The sequence below is a fragment of the Anas acuta genome, chromosome 18, assembly GCF_963932015.1.
Source record: "Anas acuta chromosome 18, bAnaAcu1.1, whole genome shotgun sequence".
NCBI classification, from domain to species: domain Eukaryota; kingdom Metazoa; phylum Chordata; class Aves; order Anseriformes; family Anatidae; genus Anas; species Anas acuta.
In genome coordinates, this window is record NC_088996.1 from 1,836,924 (window position 1) to 1,860,926 (window position 24,003).

A 24,003-nucleotide genomic window follows, 5' to 3' on the forward strand; every position below is an offset into this window, starting at 1 on the left:
CACATGCAGCCCACATTTATCATATACCCACATTCCCATTGCAATGGCCACCGTCCCTGCTCTTTGTGGACTGCAGCAGTCTCCTGTGCAGGGGACACAGAAATGAAGCTTGTGAAAGTGATGGGTGAATATTCTTCTCTTGGTGACTGCAGGGGCAGGGATCAATGTATATAATGATGGCACAGGAACGCTCCCAGTGCAGCGTAGCGCCTCCCCAGGAGCATCCTGGCCTGCCAGGAAGTGCTGGAGCTGTCGTGCATCACTGCTGCACTTCTGCCCACCCCATTTTCTGCATGAGCCAAAGGGCTAAGGGCTAACTGCTCACTTTTATGGTGATACCTTTAGTAAAGACACAGACCATTGCACTCAGCTGTCCTGACTGCCCGTTACCTTCATTCGCACGTCGCCACTGCATTGGCATGCTGAATTCTCGCAGCAAGACTCTATCTGTTAAACCCACAGCCACCAGAAGGGCCTGAAGGCATTCTCATCCCTCAGACTGCTTCTTCGTGGCACTAGGACCACACTTACTGCAACCTCTCCATTCTGCACCTGGCTGCTCCAGAAGCACGCAGGGCGCATCTTGCAGAATGATTCATTCTCTCCATGTTATTTGGGACCAGGCTGGAACAGCCACAGCCTGTGCTGAACCCCAGGCACAGGTCCATGGGGCAGGGAAATGGGAACAACCTTTTTTTGCAGATGGGTACAGGGGGATCTCAAGTTCAGGAGCTGCCCTCTCTGAGGAGGTGAGGCTGGAAGCCACAGCACAAGGATTGATGTCCACAGTCAGAGAAGATTATTCCATTTTTATCTACTGTAGTTCATCATCCTGAACTTCACAAAACATCCTGAAGAGTAAGGGAGGGGAGAACCTTCACCCAAAGTAACATTTTCATCCTGCCTCTGCTTGTTTCAATCAGATAGTAATTAGCATTTTCTAAATTGCTGGAGTATTATAAAATGTCTTTTTTCACAAATCCTGGAGCGAGTAGGTGGGGCTCCTTTACACTTCATTTCTCTGCTTTGTACAGAATAGATGTTCAAATTTAACTTTTAGCTGAAAGCCGCAAAGAAGGCCCATTATTGTGTGGAGGGAATATTGTTCTGCTTTGTAGCTGAAATAAAAATGCACAACGAAATAGCGAGACCAAATGAGCCTGAGATGGGTTCATACTTGGTTTTCATTCAAGCAAGCTCTCCTTGAAGTTCAGAGGTGTTTTCTGTAATGGGAGAGGCACTCAGTGCATATTTGTACCTGTTCTTCATTGGGTTGATGATAATTAAGGGAGCTTCAAGTGGAAAATAGTGCTTGGGCAGTTCTTGGTCCCTTTATGCAGTTAGCCAACGTCCTACATGTTTTGCAGCAACTGTTTCCCCTTGTTCAGCAGAGACCCCGAACAGGGGTCTCTAACAGCTGGTTAGAGGTCTAACGTAACAGATTTTTTTAGGTGAAGGTAATGAAGAGAAGTCACACAGGTGTCCTTTGTGGTCTTTGTCACGTAACAGAACGGAGCTACAGGGGCTGTCCCTGGCAAGGAGGATGGAGGGGCTGGTGCAGCTGCTCCCTCCTTGCTCAGCCACAGGCTTAGCTGTAGAGGTCAGGGCCACTGCATCGTGGACACGCAGGTCCTGGGGAGGGCTTGCAGTGATGTGGGTGGAAGTGTAGGCAAGTCCTTCCTAACACATTCGTTGCCCAGTTCTGGGAAGATCTGTGTTGCTGGCTGTGGGATGTCCCATCACCCTCCTCCTGTGGGGCAGGGGATCTGCTGCTCCTGCCAATACCAGGAGCCATGCAAGCCTCCACCAGGCTTCAGCCACAGAAAGGGGTTGTAGACCCATCTGTGAGAGCAGAGCTTCAGCCTCATGCTGTGCGTGCACCTCCAGATCTTCATTTCTTTGCTCTGCTGTCCCATGGCAGTGATGCTCATACACTAGGGAGAGGCACAGCTGCCCAGGCTCCCTATCAGTGGGACCTGAGCTCTTTACAGACTGGTTCCCTCTGTGCATTTTCACTGGTGAAATGACTCAGGCTTCCTCCCCTTCACCTCTGCCGTCACAATTGTGCCCACTCCTTTGTGTGTGTGTAGGTATTCAGACTTCAAGCATAGCCTGGAAGTTGGGCAAGGAAACCCCAGATGCTGTGCTGACTTTAAAAGGCTGCATTTGTGGGTTTTGTGGATGGCGGTGATTTATTTTATTTTCCCAAGCATTTGATCCTCCCTGCTTGGATCTTTGGCAGTTCCTCCCATCCTTGCCTTGGTGCAATGCATGAGGTCGTGCTGTCAGCAAATCCATTGCTGCAGCGTGCAGCCAGGCTGGCTGGGTGCAGAGCATCGAGTGCAGCCCTTCTGGGAGAGTTCCCTGCTGCCTCAGCCCTGCAGCTCAGAGGAATGCTTATCCAAGGAAACCTTTTGTACCCAAGGGGCAGGAAGGAACTTGGTTCTTCCAGATGTAGTCCTCCCCAGCAGGAGCCTTGCCTTGGGCTGCTGCTCCTGTCTGTGGTGCCTCTCTCCATCTCCCTGCATGGGATGTGGGGCACATGCTGGTGCTGAGTGAGGGCACCTTTCCTTCCCCTCCTGCCTGTCAGGGATGTCTTCCTCATACAAAGGTGGAAAGGAAAACATGAATTTGGAAACAATGCATTGGAATTTGCCAATAAATTTGCAATGCAAACTCACTGTCTCAGAGAATGAGGGAATGTGTAGTTAAGCAGAAATGAACTGATGGGGCAAATCAATTCACACCTGTCTGAAGTCTGATACTTGGGAGGTGGCATAGACTGACACAGCCCTGCCTCTCTGCCTGTATTGCAGGACACTCTGGAGATGTGCACCCGGGAGAATGAGTTCAAGAGCATCCTGTTTGTCCTCTGTTATTTCCATGCCGTGGTGGCAGAGAGGCGCAAATTTGGCCCCCAAGGCTGGAACCGTTCCTACCCCTTCAACACTGGAGACCTCACTATCTCTGTTAACGTGCTGTACAATTATCTGGAGGCCAGCTCAAAGGTGGGTGAATCAGCAGGGGCTCTTTGGTGGCTTTTAACGGCCAGTGATGGGCTGGCTTGTGCTGAAACTACTGGGAACTTTCCATGAATTCCTTTTCCCTCATATCTTTGTTTTTATAACATCACAGTCTGGTATATCTCTGCTGGTGAGGTAGGAAACAATGCTGCTCACATCTGCAGCAGCTTGTAAATCATATCAAATAGTGCCTGTAGTCTTCATTCACTGGAAATACATAGTGGTCTTTGGTTTAACAGAATTTAGAATACATTTGCATTTCAGTGGGAAACTGCATGAAGTCTATGCTGTGATCCAGTTTTCCCTGGGCAGGATTTAACTACTGCCTAATGTTTGTTTACTTAGAAAACTGAAATAGTGCAATGGGAGCACTCACTGTGCAGATCGGTACTTAGAGCTGCAGCCTGTAGCTCAGCGATGCTGCTGGTGGGGCTCAGGCTGCCTGAACTCTGTCATGCCCTTCTGCTTTATTCTTCAGGTCCCATATGATGATTTACGCTACCTCTTTGGTGAGATTATGTACGGAGGTCACATTACAGATGACTGGGACAGGCGACTTTGCAAAACCTATTTGGAAGAATTTATTAAGCCAGAAATGCTGGAGGGAGAGCTCTTCCTTGCTCCAGGATTCCCCCTCCCGGGGAGCATGGACTATAATGGCTATCATCAGGTAAACTGTTTGTTCTCTGTCATTATTTATACACATAAGTGTAATGTTTTCTATAACTGCCTGATAATCTGTTTTAGGAGGCAGTGAATAGGACTGCAGTGTTTCAGCATACCTCCTGTTATTTCCCATTATGTGCTGTTTCTGTAGATGTTTCAGCATTCCCTTGGATGAACCAAGTCTAATGGTAATTTACTACTTCATCATAGGTCCATTCTGTTCATGCATGAATAGAACAACTGTATTGGTTCTTGAGACTTGAGCGGGGCTCCTGGAAAATTACATCCACATACTGTTTGCTAAAATGGCCCTTTCAAACTCCTTTTATCATCAGTTTTGATGCAAAACAGTGAAGGGTCTTGTTGATCTACTTACTGATCTCATCTGTTCTTTGTACACAAATGCAGCAGCAGGGACAGGCATATTAGGCTGGTTTTGTTCATAAAAATTAACTCCTGGAAGCTAAATTCCCACAAGGGATTTTGGAGTATTGATGCTGAAACGAACAGCAGATAATTGCTAGAGAAGATCCAGGCCTGAGATAGGCAGCCAAGCCAAACTTTAGCAATTACCAAATCCTCATGGTAGGAGTAAAAGCAGTTCTTTTTTTCTGTAGCCTCCTTTGTCCCATTGGTGCTCTGATGTTCAAACCGTGAGCAGTGCTGTATCAGCCCGGGCTAAATTTTAGCACCCTGAGCTCTGAAGGCAAAGCATCCTGGGTTGTATATATAACCTAAGCCTGCATTTCTCCATACAGTACATAGATGACAGCTTGCCACCAGAGTCTCCTTATCTGTATGGCCTCCATCCCAATGCCGAGATTGGCTTCCTTACCCAGACCTCGGAGAAGCTCTTCCGCATCGTGTTAGAGATGCAGCCCCGGGACAGCAGCATGGGTGAAGGAGGAGTGGTGACCAAGGAAGAAACGGTGAGAGCAGTAGAGAAAGGGGCTGTTGAATTTTGATAGCTGTTCTCACACCTAAGCAGCCCTGTCTAGCTCAGGTTGGACTCACAACTGCTTATTATGATGTGTTCTGTTTTTGCCAGATACAAACCAAGTGTCTAAAACCGCCAGCCTCATATTATGCAGAACATCACCATGGTGGGATGTAATTGGAGTATTGTCAGTAATAGGACAGTGGCTTTTAATTACCCCCTGAACTGCAGTGCCTTCATTATCATCCCGTGATGACGTTGCAAATAAACCTCTGTGGCCTCCCCTGTCTCTGAGCCACCAGTCCCTGTGCACCAGGCTGTGACTGGCATACCGATGGACTCCCATGTGCACTGTCTGCTGGGTGCAATGTGCCACCCAGTGCTCAGCCCATCACTTAGTGCTGCCACCAGGTCCCACCCAGCTCCAGAGCTCCCAGGGGCCTTGTAATTCCTTACTTCTAACTGAACTCATTTACTATGCCCATGTATCAGACTGATCTCAGCTCTTCCTCTTGAAACTCACAGCTCATTAAAATCTAGCCCAAGCATTCATAACAGGATCTGAAACCAGACAACACTTGCTCAGTTTTTTATTTCTGTAGACTTAAGACTTCTGTATCAAGTGCTGCAAATTAATTAATGGCTAATAGGAAGCTTTTGTGAAGTTTGTGGTTTCACATGTTTCCTTTGGCTTGGTATGCTGCTGGGGAACTTACAGACCTTGCCTAACGGCTACTCAGAAGTGGTGGGCATGTTCAGTCCATGCAGGAGTTTGAGGTAAAGGGAATAATCCAGAGGTAGCAAGGTCAAAGGAGATGCTCAAAGATAGCAAATGTGAATACCTTTCCTCCTATCCCAACCCTTTTTGCCATTTAATTACAATTTGAGTCCTTGGCCAGAGAAGCAGAATTATCAGTGGGTGATCCAGCCAGTGGAGGATATCACAGGGCAGGGCTATGCTGCAGTCCCCTGGAGACAGTCAAGCTGCCCTCAGGGGCTTCATGATCACAGAAGAAAAGCAGCCTGGAAGCAAGGTGAGTCTTGCCCCACTGCACTGCCTCCTGCCTGGGGATGCTCCCACAACTAATGTTCTCCTGGAGGTGATCTCTCTCATTTCCTGAGGTATACCTGGCACTGGCCATACCCCTTTCACTCAGTCCTTCCAAGAGAGTGAGGAAGGAGTTGTGTCTTAGCTTATCCTTTTGAGGATTTTCAGCCCCTTGTTTGGCTGAGACAGTTTTAGAGATCTTGCATTGAAATGGCTGGGAAGCTGTCTTTTTTTTTCCCAAAGCTCTGACAAGTCCAGTTACTCCCACAAGTTTCTGAGGCCACATTACAGAAAATGAGCCATTATTGCTGTGAAAAAGTGAGAGCCAAAGAGATTTGCAGGGAAATTTCAAATTGCAAAGTGTTTCTATACTGCACCTCAGGTGCAGCTCAAGAGCTTTTCCAGCTGAGCTTTAGCTTCAGCAACCTTGCTGGTTGCAATAACAGCCTATGCATTGCCAATTCTTCATAATGTCTGACGTGTGTGGAGAGTTTGGAGAGCAGCAATGGGAAGAAATAGGAGTACAGAGTCCAAAATATGAATGCCAGCGGGCATGGCAAAGAAATTACCCAGGGGGTGCTTCTGCCACTGGCTGGCAGCTGTCATTGTCACACACACATCAGCTTTTGCACGTGAAAACTGTTGGAACCGTAACTGTGTGTAGCACGCTCCTGAAAAGTCCTTGAGGAAACAGTGTGAGAGACTTCCATACCAAATTGCTCAGTGGTCCACATGAACCTTTGTATCTTAATAATGTAAAAGTAAAAATGTAAAACACTGTACATAAACAATGGTCCCATGAAGATTAGGGGCTTCATGTCTTATTGTTAACCAGAAAGGACTTTCCTGTTGTATTTATTGTTTAGGTACTAGAGGCATCTTGTTGCATTGTTTTCCCTGTTTAGTATTTAGAGGTATAAGGCACTGTTTCCAACGCAAAATAACTTTGTTTTATTGCACCTGTATTCCATAGATCTGTTAGTTCAGAATGCCAAATTCAGCTTAAAATCCAATTTTATAAAATCACCTCTCTGTCAATATACCACAGAAAAACAGCTTACGGGCTCAGGTTGTCCCGCAGCTCAGCTGAGTCTGTAGCCCCCTTAGTCTGCCTGCACTGAGTCTGACCTTAGAAGAAGTATGAGTGCAGACGTGAGACTTGAGAAGAAAGGAGAATGTTACATGTCACACTGACATTTTTAAGCCATCATTTTGAAAACTTCTCATCTGACATTAACTTTTGTAAGCATTTGAATTTTAATAGGATGGGGCAAGCTCTTTGAAAGGTGCAATGCCCAGGGCAGCTGACACTGATTGTTTTTGGAGACAGCAACTGGCAGATGGAGTTTTCATCCCATGGTCAGACAGCTGTCAGTTGAGAAAGCCCCGTTGGCCATTCACTAACATCCCTCTCTCTTCTCCCTCTGGCACACAGGTGAAAGCTCTTCTGGATGAGATGCTAGAGAAGCTGATAGATGAGTTTAACATTGCAGAACTGATGGCAAAAGTGGAGGAGAGGACACCATATGTTGTAGTTGCCTTCCAGGAATGTGAACGCATGAACATCCTCACCAGTGAAATAAAGCGCTCTCTCAAGGAACTGGACCTAGGGCTGAAGGTAGGAGCTCTGTATGCCTGCAACCACAACATCGTTAAAATCTTGATGATGAAAAGGTGCTCAGGGAATAAAACGGGTCACAGTCTGTATACAGCACTGCTAGCTGCAAAACCAACTTGACTCCATGGGAAAAGATTCACAGATGCATTTCAAACAGCACATTGTCCCCAAGCCATGAGCACAGGCTTTGGATGGGGTTAAAGATATACATAATAATGATGGCTTCAGGCACTTCCTGATACTGTAGCACAGCAACAGTAGTTCTCTCAGAAACTGAGAAGCAGCCTATTTAAAACTTAGCCAAAATATCATACCTTTTCACAAAACATCCTGTTAATAGGGGGGAGTTTGTAGCAAGGTCTCATTAAAGGCTGAAATCAAAGGAAAGATTGGTCATGTGTAAGGATGCAAGAATATCCAGAGCTGTGAGACAAAAAGGCAAAAATAATAAAAATAAAAATAAAAATCAAGAGCTTTGGAAAGGCTAAAACTCCCTTTGCTGGGTACGAGTCAATTGCAAATAGAAGAGTCAGGAGCTGGCTTCCCTTATGGAGATACTGTCTATGATTGTTTCATGCACAGTTACTTCTCCACCCTGATAAGAAACCAGACTGATACAGAAAAATGATGTCTGTGTCCTTCCGGGCAGTGGCTTTGGCCATTGCTTACAGAGAACAGTGAAGGGCTCTGGGGCTGGCAGGACATGCCAGGTTGTATGCAAGCTTCTGGGTTCAACAGGATGCACAAGAGGGTTGTGCTTTGAAGTTGTATCTGATGGTAGGGGAAGCCATCTTCTGATTTCCCTCCCAGGCAGATGTTGACACAAAATATAAGAGGCTGTTAACTTCATATTCAGTAATAAATGGGCATAGATCAGGCTGCACTGACCTGCCTGGCCAGCCTGATGAGCTTGAAGCAACTTTCCTTCTTCACTTTGTCATTCCAAAAGGCTCTTCACAGTGACTGTATTTGCTGCACATCCCTTAGAAAGGAAGGTACGTGCCTGGAGGTCGTGGTACAAAGCTGGTGGCTTCAGCGCTACCCTGATGCCTCCTCCTCATCATTGCCACAAACTTGCTCTCTGGGCAGTTTAATGGTGTGAGGCAGCAACTAAGGACATCAGTCTCTGGGCACTCCCTGTTCCATCATTTTCCAAATAACAGGTTGTCATCCCATTCTGCCAAAACTCAGCTCACAAAAGTGCTCTGCATAGCATGGGAGTCACCATGCTTGAAGGACCTGCAACTACTTTGTCCTGACACCATAGACAGGGCTGGCAGGCGAGTGAGGAGGACCTGTCCTGAGACTGAATGACAGTCCCAACAGTCTTCTGAGGGCACCTTTGAAGAAAGATCTTCAAATGGTATATCTGCAGTGCACACACAGAGGTGCTAGGGGTTGGCTCTGGGATTTTAGGTGTCTGCAGCTCAAGGAGAGGATTAGGCTGCTCCTAAATCCCAGCCTCATTGTGCTGTGCACTGAGAATCCAGCAGCTCAGACCAGTGCTAGTGTAGGCACTTCTGCACTGTGTTCATTGCTGATGCTTCTTGTCTTGATTGAAGAGACAGACATACCATAACCGCTTGGTGATGGCCCAGTATGTTCAGTCCATTTTGAAATAGGCTAATATTTATGTAGTCTGTTGTTACAAACAGATTTCCTTTATTTTCTAGCATGAGGCAGTGAAAATTCTTTTTCCTGAGACAGATGGAAAGAAGTGATTTAATGTTTCAGTCCTGGCTATCGGGGGAGGTCCCAGCTGACTGGCGGCTAGCAAATGTGACGCCCATCTACAAGAAGGGCCGGAGGGCTGACCCGGGGAACTACAGGCCTGTCAGTTTGACCTCAGTACCAGGGAAGCTCATGGAGCAGATCCTCTTGGGAGTCATCATGCGGCACTTGAAGGGCAAGCAGGCGATCAGGCCCAGTCAGCATGGGTTTATGGAAGGCAGATCCTGCTTGACGAACCTGATCTCCTTCTATGACAAAGTGATGCGCTGGGTGGACGAGGGAAAGGCTGTGGATGTGGTCTACCTTGACTTCAGCAAGGCTTTTGACACCGTCTCCCACAGCATTCTCCTCAAGAAACTGGCTGCTCATGGCTTGGACTGGCGCACGCTTCGTTGGGTTAGAAACTGGCTGGATAGCCGGGCCGAAAGAGTTGTGGTAAATGGAGTCAAGTCCAGTTGGAGGCCAGTCACTAGTGGCGTCCCCCAGGGCTCGGTGCTGGGGCCGGTCCTCTTCAACATCTTCATCAATGATCTGGACGAGGGCATTGAGTGCACCCTCAGTAAGTTTGCAGATGACACCAAGTTAGGTGCGTGTGTCGATCTGCTCGAGGGTAGGAAGGCTCTGCAGGAGGATCTGGATAGGCTGCACCGATGGGCTGAGGTCAACTGCATGAAGTTCAACAAGGCCAAGTGCCGGGTCCTGCACCTGGGGCGCAATACCCGCGGGAACGGGGTTAAGCTGAGGCAGGGGAAATTTAGGCTTGACATCAGGAGGGGGTTCTTCACAGAGAGAGTGGTCGCACACTGGAACAGGCTCCCCAGGGAAGTGGTCACTGCACCGAGCCTGTCTGAATTTAAGAAGAGATTGGACTGTGCACTTAGTCACATGGTCTGAACTTTTGGGTAGACCTGTGCGGTGTCAAGAGTTGGACTTGATGATCCTTAAGGGTCCCTTCCAACTCAGGATATTCTTTTATTCTAACCCCAAGCAGAGCTACAGGCTGGGAGATGAGTGGTTGGAGAGCTGCCAGGCAGAGAAGGACCTGGAAGTGATGGTGGACAGTCGGCTGAATATGAGCCAGCAGTGTGCTCAGGTGGCCAAGAAGGCCAACGGCATCCTGGCTTGTATCAGAAACAGTGTGACCAGCAGGGCTAGGGAGGTGATCGTCCCCCTGTACTCGGCTCTGGTGAGGCTGCACCTCGAGTACTGTGTTCAGTTTTGGGCCCCTCGCTACAAGAAGGACATCGAGGTGCTTGAGCGGGTCCAAAGAAGGGCGACGAAGCTGGTGAGGGGCCTGGAGAACAAGTCCTACGAGGAGCGGCTGAGGGAGCTGGGCTTGTTCAGCCTGGAGAAGAGGAGGCTCAGGGGCGACCTTATCGCTCTCTACAGATACCTTAAAGGAGGCTGTAGTGAGGTGGGGGTTGGTCTGTTCTCCCACGTGCCTGGTGACAGGACGAGGGGGAATGGGCTAAAGTTGCGCCAGGGGAGTTTTAGGTTAGATGTTAGGAAGAACTTCTTTACTGAAAGGGTTGTTAGGCACTGGAACAGGCTGCCCAGGGAGGTGGTTGAGTTACCATCCCTGGAAGTCTTTAAAAGACGTTTAGATGTAGAGCTTAGGGATATGGTTTAGTGGGGACTGTTAGTGTTAGGTTAGAGGTTGGACTCGATGATCTTGAGGTCTCTTCCAACCTAGAAATTCTGTGATTCTGTGATTCTGTGATTCCTTGAGCCCCAAACAAGCTATAATTGTAACTTGAACAAAGTGTAGTGATTAGATTTAACATGGAGAAGAGTAAGTTATTTAACATTGGTAGGGAGAATGAGTGGAAGCAGGGGCCTAAATAAACCACAGGCAATATGTACCATGGAAATCAGGCAATAATAGAAGGGGCAAATTTCTTCCCAAAGCCCTGCCACAAATCATGGCAAGGAATTGAAATAGCATCTTCAGAAAAGGCACCTCTAATGACTACAACAGCCACAGTGCCTACAGTGGGATTCAGAGACCAAAAGGCCAGGACTTCAGGACTACTCAGAGTAGATACACATACTCATATTAACATTTCTTAATCTTGTGTGAACTGAAGAAACTGAAGGGTCTTAGATACAGCCAGCAGGTGATCCTTCTGTGCCTGTACACAGAGATTGCTGTGGGTCCCTTCAGACTGAGTCAGGTGCTGTGCAGGGCCTGTGCCACTGCCCAGCGTCACTCAAGGGGCCCTTCCCGTGCCTTGGGTGTCTTGCAATGGCCGGGGCCACTGCTGCTGGCTCCTCCTGTAGGCAGCGGTGCTGTCCCGGCTTGGCAGCTAGCTCTCGTGCTTGGTTTGGAAGAGGAATCATTCTTTAATTGTTCCTTCTGAGAGCAGCTCCTACGAGAACCATTAATGCACGTTAATCTTCTGGATTGGGAATCTTGACTGACAGCACTCAGAGGAGGAGAGTTTACATAACAGGAGCCATGGATCTCGGAAGAGAATAAATAAAACACAGAGGAAGCAAGTCCTATTGTTTTTAACCGACTATCTGCTAAAAGAAGGCAATTTGGAAATGTCATGGCTAATTTGAATTTTTGAATAATTCATTGTGTTTATGTAACGGAAAGCGATTGTTTGGTCCAAAAATAGGAGACATCCCAGTAAGAGGGAGAGAAATTGCAATAGCCTGGTAGCCATCAAAAATAACTGACATGTTGCATTTCAAAGCCCTTTGTTCTGGATGACTTCAGTAAGACCAGTGGCTGGGCTGAAACACTTGCATGCTAATGTTGTACCCAGTATCATTTCTGTGAGCAGATTTTGCAACTTCAGTGAAGGCTAAGCCTCCATTAGGATAATAAATATTGTAAAAAGATACAGTAAGACCAAATTTCATAAGGCTAACTGGGGGGAGTGTTTCGCTGTATCAAGTGAAAATAACCTTAACTGAGAAAACAATATGTGACAATAGTCTGCTCATCTTGAGGGAATGTCTGCAGGATGATTAGGATTTCCTTCAAGGGTGTCTTTAACGAAAATTACACCCAGTGTTTGGGGAAAAAAAAAAAAAGCTTGAATCATTCCGGATGCACTTTAGTATTCAGCATCTGAAATGCAAATGTATGCATAATTGTGTTTGGGCAACTCTGTGAGAGAGTGGCTATAGATGCTTTGAACCCCTGCAGGAGATTCCAGCAAGTATGCTTGAATGCGCAGGCTTTGAAAATTGCTTTTCTCAAGCCTCCCTGAAAATTACATTTGGTAATTCATTTGTTTCCTGAAAGTAAAACTAGGCAGGATATATGATCACGAGGATTATGTTTTTAAATCAATCTATCTGACTGCACACATTTTACAATATTTTTTACCAGCTTCAAAACCTTTCCAGGAGTGAATAATGCTTCTGACTGTCCATGCCAGAAGATCCCATGGTTCTCAGTGTCCTCCTGTGACCAGTGCAGTACTTTGCCCATCAGACAATTTCTGTCTGGTCCTGCCATGGTTTTAACCTGACACCAGCCTATTGAATAGGGAGCTATGTTCTCCTGAGACATGTGATGATGACCTACGTGATACGAATGAGGAAGGAACCAAAATGTGACTTCAGAGTTTGTGTGCCAACAGAAATTGTTAAATAACAAAACCATGATTACTGTTCCCAGCTGAGGTCAAATCATTTTGACCATCTACCAGCTCCTCTGATTGGATATGGCCGTGCTTTTCTGTTGTGTAAGCTTTAATTGCAGGTCACTAAATTTTTTTCAAATGTGTTATAAAGTGAAAAAACTCAGGTACCTGAGGGGAAATGCATGGAGCATGCACTGCCTTTATATTTCTGTGCAGCTGCATAGCAAATACCAAAATGAGAGATCGTTCTCAAGGGTGTTTAACCTTTGTGCTTGGAATTACTCAGGGCTTTGAAGACCTTTTACCAGGTAACCTGCCATTTTAAGATTCCCTACAAATATAAAATCATTGAATAGAAATGGTGAGGTGAGTTACTGGCAGACACTTACCTGCCTCCTGCTCACACAAAACTGTTGAGTAGCTTTATGAAACCAGGGAGGCTGGTGTGCATTTTGAAAGGCAGTTAGAGCTGTTCTGCTCGGTTTAAGCCATTCATTTAAACTCATTTGTCAGATCTAGCTTCAAGAGCATTAAAAAAAAGACCATCTTAAAACCTCTGTACACGTGGTTTTCTCTGTCCACTGGAAATCTGTTCTCCATGGGGGAAACCCTGCAGGTTGAGTTACTTGCTTTTAACAAATCATCTTTGGAGCAGAGGCTTAATAATCCTTTGTGTCAGTCCAGCCTGTTGAGAGATGCACAATTCCCAGGGAGGGGACTTGTGCACGGGAAGCCACAGATTGTGGGGAGCAACTCTGAATGGAGGTCCTGGGCCCGTGGTGGCTTCCAGACCTGAAGGCAGTGCAGAAGTGCTCTCAGCTCCGATTTGAGTTGGTGGGTGCTGGGGAGACACAGCCCACTGAAGTACCACCCTTGCTTCTTGATAGTGCCCAAACTGAAGCACTTATTACCAGTTGCCAAAAAAAATAATTTTATAGTTGAAATTTAGAATTTTTTATGGGGGGAAACAAAAGATAAGTATTCCAAGTCTAGTTTAAAAAGCCAAAATGGATATTCCTGGTGCCTGAATTCAGCTGATGTCCTTCCTCCCATTGACAAGGCACAGTGCCTGCGCAGATGTGTGCTCAGTCCTTTGTTTAAGCTGTCATCCAGCATCTCTGTGTGTTACATTTGCAGTGTGGTTAGCTCTGGGGATGACAAGTTCGGTCACGAGCTTGGGTGTCTCTGGTCTCATCATGCTATACATACTTTAAGAAAAATGCTTGCTAACCTGGGAGCGCCAGCATGCCCTGAGTCTTGATCACCCAGCACCTAGCCTGCCTCCATTTGTGACTGCCAGGGCCATCAATAAGGACGCTTGTTACTGCACTCCTGTGGTCTGGCTGGGTCTTAGCTGTGATCTTGACTGCTGAAGCCTGTCAGTGCAATCTGCAGATCAGAGCTCGGCGGGGAAGCAGCACAGTCAGTGTAGGAATAAGCTGCAAAGATTTTCTAACTGCTGGACTCTGACAAGCTTTGCTAAACACGTGTCGGGTTGCTTTAAAAGGATTTCAACTTTTGCTAAAGCTTCATAAATTTCCCTGCCCCTGCAAAGGGCACCTCTGCTGACCTCATGGCTGGAGGCACTGAAGTCCTGTGAAAGAACAGTTGGAATTTGTTAATGTGAATAGAGTGACCCAATTCCCTTGCCCTCATTCTCAGCAATGGCACAACTGGGTTCAGTTAATCATTCCAAAAACACTCAGCCTGAGGGAAAGAGAAATTATAAGTCAGATAAATTTTGGCAAAATGATAAGGGGACAAAAGTAAGTATTTATAATGGACACCAGCGATCAACATTGTCTCCGAACTGCTACGGTGTGTTGTGCCCTGCCATCTCAGCATGGGGCATGCAAAGTTTTAAATTGTTCAGGGCACTGTGAGCCAGTAGCAGCTGAGCCCGCAGTTGCAAGTTCTGTTTTTGCAATCTGGCTGGTCTGAGTGTCACAGAATCACAGATCAGTTGCTCTGGAGATTAAGTCCAATCCCCCACAGCCCCGCTCAAGGCAGGGTCAACTGGAGCAGGTTGCCCAGGACCATGCCCAGTTGGGTTACCAGTATCTCCAAGGATGGAGACTCCACATCCTCTCTGAGCAATCTGTGCCTGTGTTTGAGCACCCTCACAGTAAAAAAAGTTTGTACTTGTGTTTCAGTGGAATTTCCTGTGCTGAGGACTGTTCTCCTTGGCCTGTCACCACCAGTGTATGCCGCCCCCCTCCTGGCAGTTTGTGAGCCCTCTCTGTGTTCCCCTCTGTGCAACCTACTGCACAGGCTGCTGCATCTCTTATCAGCCTCTGTCAGCTGCACTTCCAGCATCAGTGCCATTCAGACATCTCTTGCTTAGACTTAAGGTAATTTCAGATGGATACAACAGGAATTTTTTTGATTTTCAACTAGCAGGGGCCCTACTGCAGAGAACCAGAAGTTCAAGGGGGATGCTGTTATGCAGAACCCCTTTTTTTTGACCATGAATTGATGTTCCAGCTCTTCTCCTGTTTGGGCCAAACTGATGCAGATTTCTAAAAGCTTTAATAATTAACTGCTGGGTAGAGGAAAAGCCAAGTTTCTCTATCCCACTTGGCTGAATCATATCTTAATTTGTTGTGTGTTTCCCTGCTGTGAAAGAACCTGTGATTATATTTGCAGGCAACACGTGAAGTCAAAAAGAAAGACTTGCACTGCAGAGTATTAAAGGAGGAGGGGAGTGAGGGGAAGTGGAGGAGAGGAAGCAGAAAGGACTTGGTGTAACAAACATTTGGACAATTTGGAGTAGGTTATCAGAGACCCCAGTGCCCTGCTCTGGTAGTGTTGGTGGCAACAGCTTTGTGCCTCTGAAAATCTGCCCCATAAAGATCTTCAGTCAATGAGAAAAAACAGAAGTAACACTGGGGCAGCTGAAGGACAGTCATGCTCACTGTCACTCCTACATAGCTTTTCCTCCAAGTAATAGTTTTACAGTAGGGGTGATAAGACTGTAGGAGCATTAGGCTGCAGTCAGTGGTATTCATGAAAACCCAGAACTCATGAAGAAATTCACAGTACGTGAACACTGGTGACATTGTAGGGTGCTGTGCTCTTCTATGCTTCCTTGCTCAGCCTCTGCTGTCAAGCAGCTTTGTTCAGGTTAAACAGTTGCTGCTGCTAACTGTGCCCTCTCTTACTCAGGGAGAGTTGACCATGACAAGTGACATGGAGAACTTACAGAATGCCCTCTTCTTGGACACGGTGCCTGAGTCCTGGATAAAGAAGGCCTATCCTTCCACGGCCAGCCTGGGCATGTGGTTTGCTGACCTCCTCACTCGCATCAAGGAGCTGGAGACCTGGACAGGAGACTTTTCTTTACCCTCTGCAGTGTGGCTTGCTGGGTTTTTCAATCCCCAGTCTTTCCTGACAGCCATCATGCAGTCCACAGCCCGAAAGAATGAGTGGCCTTTGGACAAGATGACCTTGCAGTGTGATGTGACGAAGAAGAACCGGGAAGATTTTGCCAGTCCTCCTCGGGAAGGGGCTTATGTCTACGGGTTGTTCATGGAGGGTGCACGCTGGGATGCACAGGTGAGCTCCCAAGGCTGTTGTGTTACAAGAGGAATCACAGACTTTATGCCCTTATTACTTGGTACTGTGCTCCGGGAAACTTCCCAGCCCAGACAGTCACACATCTAAAGTAGAAGTTTGACCTGCTTCTATAGGGGTGGGAAAGAACTGGGTCTCTCTGCAGCCTTGGGTAGGTATCCAGGATGGTCAGATGGATCACCACTTAGGAGTGGCCTGTTCTGTGGCTATGAAGGGATTTCAGGCTGGCCAACTTGGACTGACGTTTGGTTTCTGCAAGGTGAATCTCAACCTCAGTGACACTGACAGAGTATGTAAACAGCTTCTGGTACTCAAGGTGTTAGGAAACACACATAATGTGGGGTCCTCTCAGGGTTGTATAGCCCCTGCACGTTTGCATGGTTGTGAATGAATCATGGAATCATTAAGGTTGGAAAAGACCTCCAAGATCATCTGGTCCAACCGTCCCCTTATTACCAATGTCACCCACTAAATCATGTCCCCAAGCACCACGTCCAACCTTTCCTTGAACACCCCCAGGGAGGGTGATGCCACCACCTCCCTGGGCAACCAGTCCCAATGCCTGACTGCTCTTTCTGAGAAGAAATGTCTTCTAATCTCCAACCTAAACTGCCCTTGGCACAACTTGAGGCCATTCCCTCTGGTCCTATCACTAGTTACCTGCCAGAAGAGGCTGATCCCCAGCTCTCCACACCTTCCTTTCAGGTACTTGTAGAGAGCAATGAGGTCTCCCCTGAGCCGCCTCTTCTGCAGACAAAACAACCCCAGTTCCCTACTGCTGCTTTCGAAAGTTACATGACAGACTTTTACTGTGTCACTACTCTGTCCTCTGCTTAGCAGCAGTGAGGAGAAAGGAGAGGACCCTGAGAGGTCCTGATCCTACCTCTTCATATCCCCAGAAATAAATGGATGGTATGTGCCAACGCCAGACCACAGTCCCTCTGCTGTTGAGTGGTGCATGCTGTCATCTGCATAGATAGGGCTTGTGACCAAAAGTGAATGACATCCTTCAGTCATCCCCTTAGGATGGCAAATAAAGCTTGCACGGAGGTCTAACCTGTATGGCCAAGGCAGACTCATGCTGACGGCCCAGTGTGGTGTGGGGGAGGCAAGTTCTGGACAAACAGACAGCAGGAGTGGGTGACCCTTGCTCTTATTCCCCTTTCTGGATGTGGCCCAATGCCCTTTGGCCGTAGCAGCCAGCCTCAGGGCAGCCAGGGTGAGAGCCACACTCACCAACCAGGAACATGAAGGGAAGCCTGCTCACTTGCTATTTCCTGTCCGTGTAGCTGTCAGCACTGCTCTTACAGAGCACCTCATGCTGCAGCATCCCAGAGGAGCACACTTGTCCCTGTCATTCCTTCTGACAGTTGTCAGCTGTTAGGATTTCAGTCTGCAGAGCGAGAGCCATTAGTCTGACAAATCCCCACTGGGCTTGGTCCTGTGAGCTACCTCGTCTGTTGGTACCACGAATCCCAATTTGTGCTGCGCGTGAGAATTAAATGACAGTGATTCATGCAGCTCTTCTTCTGGGCAGCCCGCGCAATGCTCCTGCTGCCACTGATCTGCAAGGGAGTGAAGGGTGATCAAAGTGGGTCACCCAAAACTTACTTATCTGTGTCAAGTTTGCCCTCTCAAAGGAGGAGGTTTTTCTTTCAGGGGCAGCTCTTCAGAGCCTTAACTTTTATCTCTTGTGGGGCTTGGTGGTAAGATGCTGACTAGAGGGACCACTCCTGTTATATACCATATCCCATCCTGACCCCACAATTCAACTCTAATACTCTCCATTTATTTTTCAACTCTCTCTCTGCAGTAATTTTCCATGAAGGACAGAAAGTTAGGCAAAGCATAGAACTCACTGACTGATGTATCCTGAACATTTTATTGCAAACCTTGGGAAAGGCAAAGCTCCAGGCCATTTCTTCTCTGGGATCCAACGTGTATGCTGGGTCTGAGGAGCCACAGACAGTGAAAAACATTGGCAAGGACCTTGTCAAAAGGTTTCTGTAAAGGTCTCACATGGTTGTAGGGTCAGATCTCCTCCTATGTTGGATTTGTCTTTGCTGACAGCAGAAGTCACTGCAGAAGAACAAGGACAAGCCCAGTCCATTTACCAAGCCCCTACAGTTCCCTGACTGTTCCTTTCCTAAACCTTTGGTGTGGCTGCCGTACAAAAACAAACAAACAAACAAACAAAAAACCACCCTTGTAGCACTTGGAGGTCACAAACCCCTGCTACAGGGAACACTGGATTTCACTTGACCTCAGGAATGAACATTTTAAGCTGATAAAAATCAGCTGGACACAGCAGAATAGAGAGGGTTTTTAAAAAGTACTGGTCTTGCGTGTCAAATGTTCCAGTAAAAGCAAATTCCAGTGATTGCTGTTATGTTTTCTGTTATCATCATTGCCAACATTACTAGAAAATGGCTGAGTTCCACCTAGTTTTGTCTTTTCCCAGGTGGTAATGGAAGTAAAGAGTAAGAGGTTTTGGTGGTGTGAAGCCAGAAATTTTTGGGGGGTATGTGTGGCTTCTCTCCTCTGCTCCCTCCAGTATCTTGTATGGGTGACTACATTCAGCAGTGCAGTTTCTTTTCAGAGACAACCTAGACTTCAGTAAATGTGTTTTTCTGGTTACATTTTCCTTTTGATTGAAAGATGCCAAGCAATTACATTTATAGAACCATTCATAGTCTCTGGGTATCATGCTTCAATTTATTTCAGAAAGAAAAAGAATATTTTCATATGTTGCTCCTCACACCAAAATATCATTTCTACCCAGTGGAACTATTCGTTTTACCTGTAATCCAGTGAGCACCGGTATACATGAATGGATGAAAAATTATTAAAACAGCTGCACAGTTATTTTGGTTGTATACTTCTTCCAATTAATCCTCTGATAAGAATGGCAGGTCATGTTTAGAAGAACTCCTCTGGGGAATACCTCCACTTTTAAAATAATATTTCACATTTAGATTTTGCTTCCAAAAGGGAGAGAATTCCTCCTGTGTTCTCCTACTCACATTTTTCTATTTATTTAAACATTTATGTTTGCCCTTGGGTGTCTTAAATTTATAAAACATTCATTACAAAACTGCAGGCTGCTATTAAATGAAATGAAACCAAGCAGGTTATTTTGGGTCCAAATGATCTGTTGCTGTAGCACTGTAAAAGTCAGTGGAGCTCAACAAGACACGGTTTGACTGGTAACACTATGAGAAATTTTGTCTCAGGACTGGGAGACTGCTGACTGATTCCTGGCTTTCTCACTCCCAGGGCTGAAGCGTTTGATGCCAGGTGTGTGCCCTGCTACTCACCAAGGGCACTGGAGCATGGTAGGACAAGGGGAGAGGTGGGTTTTGTGCCACACAGAGTTTTGCAGTGTATAGACAACACACTGCCTTGTCCTTGGAAGGTGTGCATGGAGTGCTGAGCAGTGGCTTAATACTGTCTGTATCTTTCATGGCACACCACCTAGAGCTTCGATGTACTTTATAAAGCTAATCCTATGCAAAGCACCAGCCTTCAACCAGTGGAGAGGCTTAGAAGGGACAGATCTGTGTGGTGAGGAACAATAAGAGCACGCATTTATTTGGTGGTTCAGGTAGCTCAGTATCTTTGGGAACAGTTGCATATCACTCATTTTTTTATCTCATGTGCTTCCCAGAAGCTAGTATAGATGAAAACAGCATCAGTGCGCAGCCCAGCCCTGGTATACCCAGTGCTGTGATCCCTGACCATCTCAGCTTGCCACATCCTTCTGCTGAGTCTATGGTACATCAAATCTCATGCAACAGAGACTGAAATTTCTTTGGGGGGGGGGGGGAGGACGGGGTGGAATGGAATGTGACATGAAGCCTTTGCCTGTAGATGTCAACTGTCAGTAATGCCATGTATTTGTGAGCTGTGAGAGCCAGAGGGGGATTTGGTTGAAGCTGGGGTCTCCAGTGGTAAACATACAATGCAGCCATGGAGGGGACACCTGCAAACTGTGCTGTGAGCAGCCGGTCTCTCATTTACAGTTGTTTTTGAAAAATGCATAATTTGGCAAATACTTTTCCATCTGTACCTCAATTCTGAAACTAGTCAGAATTAACAATTCATTTCTCATTTGGCTGTGGTGGACAGAACACCATTAGGGTTTCTCCACTGCACAGCTCTTCACATTCCCCATCTCCAGCTGAAGATGGAGATGTCTCTGGACCACCTTGGAGTGATGTTCTGGCTGCGCTGCTGGCTGAATCACCAGCCCCAGTGTGGTGGTTTTACTGTGGTGATTTTACTTGGGAAAGTTAACTCCATCCCAGACAGACCCAGCACGCCCAGCTGGCTGGCAGTATCAGCCCCCTGCCCTGCAAACAGATCCAACTCTAGCTGAAAGGCAACCAAGCCACGCAAAAAGGTTCTTAAGACAACAGACCCTAAATAAGATGTGCCCATGCTTGTAACACCTCAAAATACAGTTGAGTGGAAAGGAATGTTGGCTCAATGCATTTGTACTTGGGCCCATTTGTCATCATCTCTGGCTTGTGACAGCTGTTTTGTGTCCTTTGGCATGTGGCAATGTATTATGTCCACTCTTCAGAGTGACTGTTGAGAAGCCAAGACAAACAGAAGTGAAGACTACTTTAGGATCTGCAGCCTAGAGCTCTCTGAGCACAGAACGGTGGCTTTTTACTGGGTGTGCTGTGGCAGTGGTTAGAAAAAATTCCTTTCAGAGTGGAATTAATTTTGATTGTGCAAGTGATAAAAAAATGCAAATGCAAATCAGCCCAGACATAACACAATGATATGTCCCATAGAGATACCTCTAGGAGATATCAGATCTTGTTAACCTAGAAATAGGTAAAATATATATTGGAAATTTGATTTGAATTATTATCAGTTAAAAAAAAAAGAGAGAGAGAGAAAGAGATCTGATCAAAATCTGATCTCAGAGATGAAAGATATGGATTTAAAAAGAGAACATCATAATGTTTGATAAATAGCTCCTATGCAAGGTATTATAAGAATTATAAGCACGTTGGAAATACAAAATCCTAAATCAGAGTTGGGTTTATCGTTAGCTTAGTGTAACAGATGGTATAAGTACAATTAAACCAAGATGTATTGCAAGAGGAATTATTTTTCTTCACTCATTTGCAGAACTAAGCAAACTATTAGAGAGAGGTTGAATCTCATCCCACAACTCTGATCTAAGAGCATTTGAAATAATAATGATATGTGAAGCTAAGCTGTAGAGAGAAGCAATTTCTTTAGCACTGAGAAGTTTTATTTCCTTTTCCATATTTGTTTTCATTTGCTCTCTCTAGCCTCCATTAAGCAGTTTTGCAGGCTTTCCTGGAACTTGATTGATGCGGAGTGCATTTTATTGTCAGAAAGAGAAACACAAGTTGCTGTAGAGACCTGAGTTAGCAAAACAAGCCGTTGATTTCTTGCCCTGACAGCATCCTATCTTTCTCCCAGGTCAGGCAGCCTGCTGAGACAGAGCATTGCTTTGGAGAGGATAATGTGGGCTTGTTAGTTTGAGATTATATTCTCTCAGGCATAAGCCACCTGAATCCCCTGTGCTCATGAGAGCAACTTTGAGACTGGAAACAAGCCCATGGTACCTTTTGGGGCCCTGCAAACATTTTCTGCAGTCAGTACACAGTAGACAGGCTATCCCAGGTCATGCTCAAAGCGTGGTGCTGTGGTGGGACACTTGATGTCTTCTATGCTCTTCTCAGAGGAGTGTTGTTCTCCAGCCTGAGCCCTGCTCAGGTGTCCACTGTTGGTCCTAGCACATACAATGTTCACAGAATCACAGAATGGTTTGTGCTGGAAGGAACCTTAAAGACCATTCTGTTCCAATTCACTTGCCATGGGCAGGGCCCCCTGCCCCCAGCCCAGGCTGCCCCCAGCCCCATCCAGCCTGGCCTTGGGCGCCGCCAGGGATGGGGCACCCACAGCTCCTGGGGCAGCCTGCGCCAGGGCCTCACCACCCTCATAGTAAAGAATTTCTTCCTTATGTCTTATCTAAATCCACCCTCTTTTAGTTTAAAGCCACTACCCCTTGTCCTGTCACTACATCCCCTGACACAGAGTCCCTCTCCAGCTTTCTTATAGGACTTAGGTGGCCCTCACTCCCTGTGAAGTGGTTCTGGTCTGGAAAAACCCTGAGTAAGAGCTGGGTATAGAACAAGTGTGATGGCCCTGGACATAGGCAGGACTTCTAGGCTAGATGTAGATGTAGACAGGAGATCAGGAGCTGGACAAAGACATGGACAGGAGCATTGTTCCTTCATAGATTTCTTCTCAGGCACACGTGGGTTTGGGCACCTGGGGACAGCGGGTATCAGCTTGTACCAGTCCCCTTGGAATAAGCTACATTTGAGGGAGACATCTGATGAAATAGGCAGGTGTTTGATCCAGGCCCTCCTTACCTCAGATAGACTTATCCAACCCCCTGATCTCAGGGGAGATGTTTGCACTTGCCCCATAAGGCCAGCCTGTATAAACATTACAGGTGATCATGTGTATTGGGGTACAGCAGATGGAGGTTTTGGCAATCTAACTAAGACCTCTTCTTTCCTTTGTAGGCTGGGATAATCACTGATGCCAGGCTCAAGGAACTAACCCCGGCCATGCCTGTCATTTTCATCAAAGCCATTCCAGCTGACAAGCAAGATACCCGTAGTGTGTACCCGTGTCCTGTCTACAAAACACGCCAGAGAGGGCCAACTTATGTGTGGACTTTTAACCTTAAAACTAGAGAAAATCCTTCCAAGTGGGTGCTCGCTGGTGTGGCGTTGCTGCTACAGATCTAGGCTCACCAGCAGAGTGCCTCATTTAAAATCCCTAGCAATTTCTTTCTCAGACAATTTTGAAAACACAGCTTTGCTTAGACTAAACCCAAGCTCCATCTCTCTGAGTAGTGGCCTCTTGGCCTAAATAGAGTCAGCAAGGAGCTGAGAGAGGTACAGACACTTGGACCAGATTCTTGACTGCTGTAAACCAATGTCCCTTGGTTCCTGCACTGCTGTGCTGGAAGATCCAAACCCACACCCACATTTTCCATACCCAGAGAGTGTTAAGCTCAAATCTGAAATTAAAGTTCATTTCTCTTTCATGATTCAAAAGTAATTTTGCCAGAATCATAGGTAGTTCGGTGATGTGTGAAATTCTTTAGATCTTGTTCTTTTCTGTATGTGAATGTTTCTTTCTCATAAGTGTAATGTTGAACCCAGCAGCTGTGGTGGATGTGTTCTGTTTCTTGCTAATATTCATGTAAACTTTAGAACCATTGAAAATAGTATTAATATCTAACATGATTAATGTAATCAACAGTAAAAATGCAGCACGGGGCTTATTTAAGAAGACTATTTTGTAATGATAGAAAATTACTAATAAAATCATTGTTCCTGGCCTAGTACTGCGTGGAGACCAGTATGACACATTTACTCATTGTGTGGAGAGCATGTGCAGTAACAGGTGGGACAAACGCAACTGTTTGGATAGTTGCACTTGTAAATGTGAATGGAGTGGGTGAGAACTGATGAGTTCCATAGAGGGATGATGGTCTGCGCATTACCTCAATGAGCCAGGCACACAGTGCTTTTTGGTCTGCAGGAGCTGGGACATGGGGAGTTAGGGTTGCCTGGGGACCTGGAGCTGTCCTGCGCTCTCCCTGCAGTCTGCAGTGCTTTGTGGCATAGCACAAGTCCCTGCCTCTGCTCTTTGCTGTTTTTCCTCCCCATCTGGTATATGGTATCCTGCTGCCCCTCACCATGCATGTAGCCATGGGTTTTTCATTAGTGGGGTCA

General features: G+C 46.5%; 1 protein-coding gene across 7 annotated transcripts in view; it reads left to right on the forward strand.

Moving 5' to 3' along the window:
- Nucleotides 1–23,625, forward strand: part of DNAH9 (dynein axonemal heavy chain 9) — a 199,429-nt gene extending 175,804 nt beyond the window's left edge. For 3 of the 7 annotated variants that reach the window (XM_068654540.1, XM_068654541.1, XM_068654542.1), the window contains 6 exons: nucleotides 2,817–3,008; nucleotides 3,502–3,693; nucleotides 4,448–4,618; nucleotides 7,110–7,292; nucleotides 15,791–16,180; nucleotides 22,780–23,625. In XM_068654540.1, the coding sequence (XP_068510641.1) occupies nucleotides 2,817–3,008; nucleotides 3,502–3,693; nucleotides 4,448–4,618; nucleotides 7,110–7,292; nucleotides 15,791–16,180; nucleotides 22,780–23,007 (1,356 nt within the window). In that variant the 3' untranslated portion in view covers nucleotides 23,008–23,625. The remainder of the gene's footprint in view (nucleotides 1–2,816; nucleotides 3,009–3,501; nucleotides 3,694–4,447; nucleotides 4,619–7,109; nucleotides 7,293–15,790; nucleotides 16,181–22,779) is intronic. The other 4 variants (XM_068654544.1, XM_068654546.1, XM_068654547.1 and 1 more) reach the window with 2 other exon arrangements.
- Nucleotides 23,626–24,003: the final 378 nt, after the last annotated feature.